Source organism: Dermacentor andersoni, chromosome 1 (genome assembly GCF_023375885.2).
Source record: "Dermacentor andersoni chromosome 1, qqDerAnde1_hic_scaffold, whole genome shotgun sequence".
Classification (NCBI taxonomy): Eukaryota; Metazoa; Arthropoda; class Arachnida; order Ixodida; family Ixodidae; genus Dermacentor; species Dermacentor andersoni.
Genome location: NC_092814.1, coordinates 293,261,781 through 293,274,756, shown reverse-complemented (window position 1 = coordinate 293,274,756; position 12,976 = coordinate 293,261,781). Strand labels below are relative to the sequence as shown.

At 44.7% G+C, this 12,976-nt stretch overlaps 1 protein-coding gene across 5 annotated transcripts in view; it reads right to left on the bottom strand.

The window, feature by feature from the left end:
• Positions 1 to 12,976, bottom strand: part of LOC126548565 (nonsense-mediated mRNA decay factor SMG7-like) — a 125,274-nt gene that overhangs the window by 48,815 nt on the left and 63,483 nt on the right. For 4 of the 5 annotated variants that reach the window (XM_050196793.2, XM_050196794.2, XM_050196795.2 and 1 more), the window contains 2 exons: positions 7,243 to 7,344; positions 1,580 to 1,638 (listed from right to left, as the gene is read on the bottom strand). In XM_050196793.2, coding sequence (XP_050052750.1) covers positions 1,580 to 1,638; positions 7,243 to 7,344 — 161 coding nt within the window. The remainder of the gene's footprint in view (positions 1 to 1,579; positions 1,639 to 7,242; positions 7,345 to 12,976) is intronic. The other variant, XM_050196796.2, reaches the window with a different exon arrangement.

Here is a 12,976-nt window from a genome sequence, read left to right as displayed (position 1 = left end):
CCGACCACTGGCATGCTGATGGCAGACAACACCGGGCCGGCCTCATGACCGCAGGTTTAATTATCGTGGCCGCGTTCGTCCAACACACCGACCTGCCCCTTCCCACGACGGCAACAGAATCGCTTGTTCACGGCAAGGGTTCCTGTGTCATATTCATATTTGGGGTTTGCCCACTCAGCCTGCACCCCCCCCCCCCCCACAACCCCTAAAATAAGCGAAATCAATTCCTCATTTCCTCCAAATTTATCCGATGCCCACCTATATGGTGTAACGCAGAGGCCATGTGTCGCTTCGGGACGTATACCGCACAATTAACAAATTATTATATGCTAGTGAGAATATGCATATGACCTATTCCGAGGAAGTACTCATATGAAATAGAAGCGAATAACGACCTAATTGCCCGGCAAGACGTAATTTAAGCTAGAAAACAGACATCTAGATTATAGGTTTTCCACTCCAATTACCCATTCAAAACAGACAGAAACAGCATTCGCATGCGGCGTGCATTGACTCTAAGGAGAAAAGAACAAACAAACAAAAAAACGATGGCGCCACATGTTTTACTTCACCCAATCAATGTAATCAAATAATTGACTGACGATTCCTCTAAATGAGAATGTTACTTCTCGCGTCAGGTAGCGGTCAAAGGACTGGCACCGCTTCGGTGATTTTACCCAAACTGTGACAACAAAAATGAATTTTGTATTTTTATAGGATGTAGAAAGATGAAAAGGGGGAGTAAAATTGCCGCCAAATCAGTTGCTCTGCCGGGGAGAGCACTTTCCTACATCGCGTAAAGCGTTCCATGCACCCCTACCAGCGACATTAACGCGTCAATAAGAGAGTCTCGAAGTAGTGGATGTCACTTCTTAGTTGCTGTCGAAGTAATATTATTGCCCTCCTTAATGGTAAAATCGATGGCAGACATGATGCATGATTGAACAATCGCTCTATAACTTTCTGTGGAATTTATTGCGGGTTTCGGTCGCTTTGTTAGGTCAATTAAGCAAATTCGTTCTAGCATCAAGACATGCGCGAAACGGCGCGCTAGGCTCATCACATGATGACTCCAACGAAGAAGAGCGCGCCTAATAGGTTTCTCGGTATGCACTGCACCAAGTACTGTGAGAGTAAAATAAAATGGCCCCAGCCTAATAAAAAGCTTAGCATGCTAAAAAACATGCTAAGTGATTTATGTGGTGAGAAGCTTGTTTCTGTTAATGTATATTGATTAAGCAGGCTGTTCACAAGCTGTAGACCGAGCCAGATGGAAAATGCTCCAGTTAGTGTAGTGCGCCTTCCTGCAACACCGCCTCGGTCGCTGAGTCACCTGGGACTAGCGAAGTGTACTTTACAGCAAAGCCAGAGCTGCGCGCTCCAGCGCTGTAGCAGACGACGCGAAGCGCCTCCCCGAGTTTCGTGTGCGCCTGCGCCGCTTGGCTTCGATGCGCCACCGCAACGGACGCACTGGCGCCCCGCGGAGCGCGGCCACGGTGAGCCGTGTTCACCCTAAGAGTGGACGAGCCTGTACATGAATCTGTTTTCTTTAAGAACAAAAGAAAAGCCATATGCTTACGGGAAGGGCTGGTGATGCCATGGTTTTTCATCAACCTTGTGGTTACTCTGACCGGGTATCTGCAATGATATGAACAGGGTGCATCTTGCGAGTTGATAGCATAAACAGTGAGATATTGTGATTCTATATATATATATATATATATATATATATATATATATACCTACTGTGTCTTCACAACCAGAAATATTCAACATGGAACAAGAAAGGGTGGGAGTAAAAACTGTGAATAAACAAAGGCATTTAAATAAATGTTTGAATAGAAGTGAGCCCAACTACAGGAAGCAGCTGCAACATGCCGCAGGTAAGTTGCTGTACAATGAAACATTGAGAGCTATGCAAAGGCATGGAAAGACTGCCACAGTACATATGCAGGCATTGTCAATAAGTAGGTGTTAAATTGAAGAGGAGAAATACACAAGCATATAAAACTTGTATAGTACACTTACGTGCACTCATTCTGGTGGAGGGGTAAGATTATGTGACACGAAAAGGCAAATGCTGACTTTTGAGATATGGCACATACTTCGCACGCAAGGTAGTGGTAGCATGCACCTGGCATGAGAAGGGAGTATTTATGTTTAGCAAGTCGTACTATGCACAAACACTCCCTCATCTTTAATGGCCCTTCTGCTGCTGCAGAGGTCTGTTCAATTCATGCGTGGTTCACAGAACCAGGATACCAGAAGAGCTTGGCAGTGCTGGTGCAACACACACAGTCAAGGAATGCTGGTGCAGCACGTTGCTTACATTATTCAATGGAGCACTGAAATACAGGCTATGTTGCCTGCTTGGCCTAATTGCATGGTGGCCTCGTGCATGCAGTTGCTTTCGTGGTGCACCACAAGCTTCCATTCTGTGTTTTCAGCCGGTTTCCCACAGTGCTGTGCCCTGAACTAACCTGACATGTGCTGCAAAATAAGTCGGGGTGTATTTAGTCCCCATAATTGTCTCGGAGTGCCAGGAGCAATTTTGGCTATGTTGCACTACTGATTATTTAGGAACCTTTCACATGGCCTCCAGAAATGCCTTTCAGGTCATCAAACATTGCACCGGTAAATGTCATCTGCAAGTTGCTGTGCACCTTGTCTGTACCACTTTGCCAACAGATGCAAAAGTTTTTTGTACAATGGTAAGGTGCAATTGTAGTGAAAGGTGTGCTTTTGCATCGAAGAATCATGGGTACTGTGTTGAATTGCTCTGTAAGCTGGTGATAGAAGGGTAGTAAGCCACAGCTGAATTGAAACAGACCCAAGATTGAAGTAGATTTGAGTTGTCTACTGCTTACACCTAAACACCACAACACTACAAACAGGATTTTGATCAAATGGGTTCTTTAGTGTGAACCTAAGGCTTGCCACGGCGCATGAGCATTCTTGCATTACACCCCCACTGGAACGCAGCTGCCATGGCTGGGTTTCAAACCCATGTTCTCGTGCTCAGCAGCACACGGTCATAACGACTGAGCCACCACAGTGAGTAACAACATAAGCTTTAGGAAAGTGCCAACCATTGGATAAAAGCATCAAGAGCCTATATTATGCCTTTCTAAATTAAAAAATAAAAGCCCTACAGGTTGTGCAAGGCATAAAGATAGTTTTTTTTCTTTTTCTGCCCCAGCTACAACAGTGACTGAGCAGGAATCATGGCAGTTTTCTTTTCGCTTACAGCAACAAGTACTGGGAGCTTTTCCCGACATGCCCGACCTTACTTCAAATGTAAAGTTTTGCATGGAGGTTGCTCCATATCTACACTATCTGAAACTAGGCTTTTTACACCTTTTTACAAGGTGCAAAATTCCATTGTAGTTGTTGCTGAACTACCCCTCGAGCTACACACTTGGATAGATAGAGTAAAGCCTCGAACACCTGAGCTAAGTGATAATGGCCTGTGTGGCATGTACGGGGGCACAGGCCGAACCATCAATCCTCACTTTAAAGAAGGAGTACAGAAAATAAGTGCCTCCTTGTTGAATTTTTTGCTTGATAACATGCCAGGTAGACCTGAATAAAGAATTTAGATGGTGGCAAGTACTGATAAAGATCAACTTTTCAGTGTCACTAACGTATTGTTACGCTTCTGCATTTATGTCCCACCATGTCACTGATGTACTCATACATTCTCCACTCTCTCCAGTCGAATTTGTGGTAACATGAAGTTTGCGAGCTCCGTGGTAGTTCCGTCATTTGTTGTACATTTCTCAAAGCATATTTTCAAATCTCTCTGGGTTTGCTCAGTGCGAGTTTTTGTTAGCGCGCTGCAGAACACACCCCTTTGTGTGCATGGTTGCAACATGTGGAGCGCACATCTGCAGAAGGGGATGGGTTGTCCCTTGATTTTGTGTGCCTCTACCGTAGTGATTCTCTGCTCAAATATTTTCAATGTAGCGCAAAGCCATCACTGGGATTTTGCTGCTATCTGTCGTATGTTTATAGAATTTTTTTTTTTACCCAGGAACGGCGGCCCTATCACAGAAGCGTGTGCATCAGAACTGGGTAGGAGATACAAAACGAAGAGAGGAATGTCAGGACCCCACTGAGAGTTGATTTACTATTATCCGTGTAAATTTTTTCCCTTCTGCATAACTGCTGTAATTATACAATTTATGCAACAGAATGTCAATTTGCACTGCCTTCGACACCACAGATCATATTCCACAGTTAGCTAACCATCAGTCCTGCAGTAAAGACCCGAAGCAAAACGAAAATTAACTGACTCTGCTGCTGCCAAAGTAATGAGTGTGGAAGCTATGCAGACCTTACGCCGAAGCAAGGATTCTAACTAATTAACTTTATCTTTAATATGTACACGAATATTCACCCTTTTCTGCGTAATTAATTTGTAAATTTCTGCCTCCTCTAGACGAAACTTGCGTTCGTGCCATGTGGACAAGTTGATAGTAATGTACAGCCCATCACCATGGGGCAGGATAAAATGAACTGCTGCACCGAACCGGTTCGAGAATCATAACTTTTTATTTCTCAAACTGGAACTGAAGCAGAACAACATTAGAGCACATTGAACCTGAACCAGCATGTTTTTTTGGTTTGACACCCTGATTGTAATCCTACCTTTATAAGTTGCCATCCATGCTGTTTCTGCATTTTACATTACCTTTTGAATCGGGTAGTGATGTAAATGTAGCAGCGACAAAAGTAAATAAATGATGTTTTCCACACTCAAAGGTAAACATTTGGCAGATGTCTGCCCGGTGGGGGACAACTGAATTAAAGAGAAGGAAAACTCCAACCTATATTTATTTTAAAAACCCAACGTTTCAATATTCCTGTAGGCCTCATTTACCCAAATACAGTGAACTCTCAATAAGACGAACTCAGTTAAGCCATATTCTTGCCTATAATGAACAACATGGGAACGTTTGTTTGGTTTTCCATAAACTCAATGCAAAAAAAAAAAAAAAAAAAAAAAAAAAACCTGCTTAGGACGAACTGCACCAGGCGTACTCTTTGGTTAAGACGAACACTAGGAGTGACCACCACCGCTACTGATCCTGGAGAAAAGGGTGCCTGAGGCGCACACTGCCCGTGGACAGAGGTGAAAACAAGAGGAGGAAACAAAAATGTTACAGTGACGTTTCACTTCGTGAACGCAGGTGATGTGCAAGCGTATGGGTGCTGCAGTGCACACGAAGCTATCAACCCTCGGTGCACCTAGACACTGTCTACACTGTCCGCATCGCAGGTCATATTTAAGACAGGGCTTGTGCGGCTGCGTGATATGCAGAAGCTGCAGCCAGAGTAGAATGCCCTTTTGTAAACATTTGCTTACTAGCTAATTTGACAAGCATAGTGTCAGTGCGCACAAGCAAACATGAACACATCAAACTCGAAGGCCACGGACGCTTGCTGTCAAAACACTGGCGAGAGGAATCACAGCAGTAGCAGCAAGCCTAGTGACCTTTGTGCTGTCTATCACTTCATTGCAAACTGAGTAGAGAGAACACAGTGCATGCAAAGCCACGAGCCATCGGCCCACCTAGACTGTACCCCCAAAGCAGATCACTTTCAAGATGAAGCCCATCCAACCAAGCGTGGCCGAAATACGCCCTCCCTCTCTCCCTTCCCTCAGGGTCTTGCGAGCGACGTAAGATGGCGCACTTCCTCCTCCCTTTCCTCCCTTGTGCATGCAAGATTGAGCTGCCATTGTCGGCTCACCGTAGCATGCTTTCACTCGCACACACAGCGTACGGTGCACGAGGACGATGTTATCACAAGATGAAGCTGGTACGTCCGCATCGCAAGCATGACCTGTAGCAACTGCTAGGGGAGGCCAACCCAGCGCACCTCCGCCTACCTTCCTCCTCAACGATGCTTCGCTTCGTTTCTCCTTCCCCACCTTGCTCAACGTCACCTAGACTTTCCTCAAGGTGGCGTTGCTTTGCCACACACTCTTTTCTACTTTCGCTAGCTCGGAGTCTGCACCGCTGACCTGTGAGGTAGCAGATGCCTGCTTGAACTCCCTAGTGAGCTTTTTCCAGCAGCACGAAGGCAAAGAAGGATGTTTAAGGTCAGTAGGTGAGATGACGTCGCTTGTGGCTGCTCGCCGATTTGCACAGAAGCGACAAATGTCCACCACCGACTGGATGAAACCAAGCAAGAGCACCACTTGAAGACAGTTTTCTATTAAGCTCAGCTAAATAAATGCTTTTTATGTCATTCACCCCCCCCCCCCCCTCGTTGTAAGTCTACTTCATTTACCACTTTGAAGTAAGATATTTGGATGCACCTGGTCATGTTGCCAATTCTTCTTCTGATAAGACGAACTTCTGATAAGAGAATCCAATTTTAATGGTCCCTTCGAGCTCATCTTAAAGGGAGTCTACTGTAACCTCATAATCATGGCAACTTGGCAACTTATAGCTGCTGCTGCTGATTGGCCATCTACAACATAGTATGATCACCCCTAACTAAAATATATTGCATTCAATGTATAGAAAATGCTTCCTGAAGCATGTGACCATCAGTCACCATTATGGTGATGTCAATATCAGATCTTTTTTTTATGCCTTGACGGCAGAGTTTTAAAGATAAACATAAGACACCTTCATTCCCTTTTGTGGTTTCTTGGCTCTCTCGACTATGACATCTTTCTGCCTGGAAAGAGTACGAACAGTGTTTGCTTTACGGTAGTGCATCAGGTGCAAGGTCAAGTTAAGTTATGGGGTTTTACGTGCCAAAACCACTTTCTGATTATGAGGCACGCCGTACTGGAGGACTCCGGAAATTTCGACCACCTGGGGTTCTTTAACGTGCATCTAAATCTAAGCACACGGGTGTTTTCGCATTTCGCCCCCATCGAAATGCGGCCGCCGTGGCCGGGATTCGATCCCGCGACCTCGTGCTCAGCAGCCCAACACCATAGCCACTGAGCAACCACGGCGGGTCAGGTGCAAGGTTGCACATTTCACTCGATCAAGAGGTGTGTGCTATAATGCCAATGATTTTAAATTTCAATAACTCATTTGTGAGCAGCACGCTGCCCTCCAGGATTCCCTCCTCTATTGGCTAGTACCAAAGCCAACCTGTACAGCAAATCACCTGCAGCATGAAGCAGCATGTTTCACAACTTTGCATTCCCTGTTAATTCAAAGCAATATTCTCTCCAAGTGAACTTCCACAGTAGTGGTAAAGGTGACCCCTCACATTATGTACAGCAGATGACAGAGCGTCAGCAGAGGGACCCCTCCGTCCACTATGGCTGTCAACCAGGCCTGCACTTCGCTGCTCCCACTGCTGAAAAATAGCCTGACGGCAGGGGGGTAATTCACAATTGGAAGGCCATCTGTTCTGTGTGAACTGACAGAATATCACCACACAGAAAGAAAAAAAAAAAAAAAAAAAAAAGCAGCAGCTTGAAAAGAAAGTGATCAAGTCATATTTTTTATGTTGCACCTACAAGGACAAAATCACTCTGTAATCACCCTTTATTGACGAATGTTGTAGGCAACACAACAGAAAAAAAATTTGTTTCTTGCAGAGTTTCGGCATCAAGTGCATAGTTTCTGGCTAAATTTCTTCGGCCAACGTTGAATGACAAGCAGCAAGTGTCATTTGTTGGAACACGGGACAAGGAAGAAGTTTGGCATGCGACTTGCTTTTTTTTAAAGCACCGTCAGAGGAGAGAGACCAATGCAAGATCTCTGGCTGCAGTGGTCTCACACATGTAATATAAAGCAAAGGCAATGTACACCTGTGGTTTGCATATGACTAGAGCTGTCTGCACATGTTCCAAATGAAACCATAGGTGGCTTGGGGTGATGCTCACTACCAGTGTTCTGCTTGGTGTTGCCTCCCTATTGCTAAAAGGCTTCCACAAAATATTTTCTTTTTGTTGACTAAGCTTATTCTCAGTGTATTTTGCACATTCAGATGAAAAATACTTTTTTTTTGCATATTTATATGTCTCTACCTTAAAGGCTAAAGGAGTACAGACATGACATTTTAGACTCGTCATCTGTTTGCATTTAACGAAGGCCTTCGCATAATACTGGCTAATGCCAGAGTGCTCATCATAGATTACTGTAATACTTGCTTCTACGAACCAGTCTGTTTCGGTAGCCAGGAAGTGGATGTGTCATGACACCATGACATAGTGGCAGGCTCTGTTGCTGTGATGACTGTGGCTGCCATGCTTGAGTGCAGCCAGAAGAGATGCACATAGCAGTTTTTACGAGCAACACCGGCATACCGAGCCTCATTCCTAAAACATTGTCAAATTTTGCTCTGCGTCATAAGGTCAACACAATGCCTACGACGCCAGGTCCCCAGCACTTCTATAAAATTTCAGTATCAAAGTAAAAAATTAATCTTTCCCAACCTTCATACTTGCAAAGAGTGACCCTATTAGTACATGTGAGAAGTGTGTGGTACAGCTTCTTCTACTTCAAAAACGTGTATGCCAGTACTCCTTTAAAAGTGGCTACATAATTGCTCAAGCCTAACCTTCTAGCAGACAGTGCCTGCATAACAGAACATTTCCAAGGAAAAGCTAGAACCTTTAGAGACGTTGTGACTGCTCTGCAGCCTGCATTTCTTTATACTTTTACCCAACTTTAACCACAGGTCTGTTATATTCAGAACCATCTAGTTTTCAGTACAATACCAGACTATCTGATCATGGTCACATGCACAAAGTTCCTCAAACGAAACATTGCTGATAGTCCAAAATATGATTTCAAGTGGCACATACGCCTTGACACTAAACCTGCAATCTAGTTCGTATTTGACAAAACAACACTAAAACAGATGGGGGCTAAGTAACATATGCATGTGACCACTGCGTGCTTGGGTGGTTTTCTTCTGTTTAGGTCAAATAAAAATGTTCATCATCTTGCCCAAGCTATCTTGCTACTGCACGCCAGAATTCACTGGGAAACTTCAAAGCCACTGGGCTTCTTACTGTTGAATAATGGGCGTGCTAGCACCAGACACTGCTGTTGGAAGAAAAACTAAAAATGGCCTACAACTAGGATGCAAACACCAATATTCCCTAGCACACATTTGTTGCTAGCAAACAGAAAAAGAGGGAGAAAAAACCACCGCATTCCTCACCAGTTGTGAGGAGGTTGCTAGGCAAAACAAACACAGAGCTGGCAGAAAAATAATGACCGACCCATAAATTTAAGCTGTGACCCACCAATAACCAAATAGGCAATCTTGTCTGTAAACCTGTCACTATTTAGTGCAGCAATTAAAACAACTTATCATTCTCTATGCTTCAGAACAATTGAAGATGACTTAGCTGCAGAGTAATATATACAGCATCCACATTTGTAAGATGTTTTTAAGGTACTTAAAAACAGCCAGGAAATATTTTTTTCTTGCACATGTGTGATTTGCTGTTCATTAAAATACACTCGTAGACAAACATATGACCTTTAGCAGCAATGTGCCAAGTTGTGTACCTCTACGTCAGTGCAGCTATTTATTGCTGCTAATATGGTATTACTGCACACATACAACATTAAGTGATTGATGACTGACCCCAGAATGCCATACCATTTTACCTTAAAAAGGACCTTGAAGAAACAAAGGGGAGGGGTTCAGTTCACGTATTGCTGCTAGCAGCCACTGCTCTGATACATGCACATGCATAGCAATAATGAAGTAATGTTCAGGGGTCACTGCATTAAAACTTGTTAATTCAAACTTGACACGGATGTTCATGAAGTACCGTAAAAGCTTAATTCGAAATTTCGGATAATTCAAAGTAGCTGCCGCGGTACATCTAACAATGTACTGAAAGCAATGTGTAACGCATCCCACTAATTCAAACTGAAATCTGCACTGCCACCGATGATTTGAACTCCGCGCTATCGTGGATGGGGAGAGTACTGTGCGCGGGAGCATATTGGCTATGCTGGCGTTTCCGCGCAGGCCGCGCAGCTTTCCTCTTTCCACCTGCGACCCTCTGTTTAGGCCTGACTGGAGAGAGACACATTTGCATCTGGGCAGGCATGGCCAACGCCTCCATTGCAGGTGGCTTCTCTTCCTCTCTCAAGACCTTCAAGATAAAAACGCGGATGCGGCACTGCGTGCTTTTTTTTTTTTTTAACATCTTGGAGGCTATGCTCTTTTTCTACGAGGTGTTATGCCAAGAAGCGGCACCAGGTAATGTCAAGCATGGCGGCCGTGATGTTTATCGGCACTCGCAGTACCAAAATGCATAGCTTTTGAGATTTGCGGCTATTACTCAAAGGAAAGCATCGTTGGGATGCGTGTTTGAACGCCACCTATACGTATAGTGGAACTCAGCAGCGTGCAGCCAGTGCAGCTACGAAAGTACAACGGAAACAAACGTCGCAGCAGGTTGTGGTGCATTCCGCAAGTGCATTTTAGAGCGCAGCTCTTGTTTTTGCGGTGAGCGTCGGTGGCGCAAAAGCGCGTTTATAGTCCCGACATTTTCAGCGCGTGTAGCCTGCGGCCAGTCAAGCTACGGCGCTTGCGCCAACGGCTTGCACTGAGTGAGTGAGGAAAGCGGGGCGGAAGCACGCCCTCTCCTGTTGCATGCGAGGCATGAAAGTGAGGTGAGGGGGGGGGGGAGCGCAGGGACACTCTTCTCTGGCAGCTGCTGCTTTCGGCGCGGCTGTGTGGGCGCTGTATCTTGAAAGCGACCTGCAACTTGGCCAAAGTACGCGCCCGCGCGGGCCTCATCGTCAAAGCGATCTGCGATGCTTGCAGAGTGCGCGTAGTGCCGGTAGCTTCGTATGCGATGTGCTTTCTACATTTCATTCACATTGAAGCAAGAGATGTATGAAGGTTAATTCACTTGCCCAAATTCGCCTTTTGGGCGAAACTATGACATTATTTTTCTCTGTGCCATGCATTGTGGGTTGGTGCAATCGGAGCGATGAACGCGCAGATGGAGCAAGAGCCACCTCGACGCCGGGCACGTCGGACCGTGTTGGCCGCGTCCGGTTACGTTGGCTGCACCAGTGCTTTGAACTATAGACGTTCACGCCAACATGACATAGCGTGTGCTCACGCTCCGTCAGACTATATATGCTCCTTAACCGAGCAATTTCATTAGCTCGAATTTTGTATAATTCGAATTTTTGTACCATCCCCGCGGAATTCGAATTAAAAAGCTTTTACTGTATGAAATTTCACAGGATTAACAAATTTAAAAGAAAAGTGGCAAATTTAGAAGTGGTATAATTGTAAGCACTTAACAAAACTTTCACTATTTACAAAGAAAATTAGCAGCCATCGTCACCCTCACTAAGAGCGCAAGCACTTACGCCACTTCATTTTCGAGCACACAAAAGCAGCACGGAAAATTTTCTCTGCCTCTCTTCAAAACTAAACGTGCACGCATCCTTCAGTGCCAGCGTAACTCATGCCATGATGTATAGTGATGGCCAACTACCTCTGCTACTGCACACTTGGCAAGTGTTCCACAATGCCCCTTCCTCTGCTTACCTAACTACATGTAGTGTCTACATCACCTACCATGCGCAACCAACTGCATTCTGCCGAGCATTCTATTCTCGCACTCACTCATTCTCTGTGTTCTCCCTTCATATGCACCACTCCTCCCTTTTCTTTACAGGCTCTATAAGCGATTCTTACTAAATGCCTCAGTGGCAACTGCCACTTTCGCCAACTTGATACCAACTACATGCCAATTTTTGCCAATGCCAACTCAATGTTAGCATTAAAAATGCCACTGAACATGGTCACTAACTGCCGATGCCTGTGCTAAACCGACACAATGTTTGTAGCCAGTGCTGGCAACACTTAGCTCAAATAAATCCCCTATCATCTAGGGATACACTTACAGTAAGGCTGAGTAGTGGTGATCATGTGCACTAGCTCAGACTTGATGCTTGCGCTAGATGCACCATTATGACAGACGTGTGTGTATATACTGCCTACACCTACTTAAAAACTAAAATTCTCTCAACTTGTGTTTGAATGAATCACTGTACTACTTCAGCTGCAGGTACGCGTTATGAAGAACTGTTGTTGACAAACTGCGAATTCTCAGAGGTCCAGTCACATAGGTTCCGCCATGTGTAAAAGGTGCGTACCAGCAACTTCACTACTCATTTTCCGCTCAACACTTTTGACCCACGATTTAGTCATTTGACTTTAACCACTTGTGAGCTGCTTGACACCACCAGTGTGACATACAGCTTGGCCATAAAAGCTAGCCATCAGCTGATGCATTCCACAGCGCGGTTGGACGCACTGGCGATGAAAGATTTAAGCTCGAGTTAAAAAGTTCCTTTCTTTGCCCAGAGATCTTTATGTAAGGTGGAAGGAAAACAGCAGATAAAATTAATAAAGTTTGAATTAACAAGTTTTCATTCTGTGAAGTTGGCTATTGACAAAACAATGCAGTCAAACCTAAGGAACACATCTGCTGCCAAAAAGGTAAACGAATGTTGGTGCTGAACATGTCCTTGTGCAGGAAATAGTGTATACATAGCGAAAAACCTGTTGGAAACTGTACAATGCTACTAGTAATCTACAAACTTGTTCTTAGGGGCACAAACAAGAGATCTACGAGTCCTCACTATAGAGAATACAAAGCGCAGTAAGTGCAAAGGAAATGTCGAGACGGGACAAACGCTCCACTGCGCTATGTATTCTGAATAACAATGAATTACCAACATGCCCAAACTCATTCTCTTCTGATCTGTGAGTCACCAGAATAGCAACTGTCACGAACACTGTGGTTGCCAGTTTCCAGCCACAAGTATCCAGCCACAAAAGCAAATAACAAAAACGGGGCAAGCAGCTATTTATCTCTCCTAACATGTCGTCTACAGGGTTATCAGAGGACCTTGGAAAGCCCTTGCCCTCAATGCTGGCTGGCAAGATCTGATGGAAACATAAGAAAAGTGTAAAACAACAACGTACAGTTGAGAGC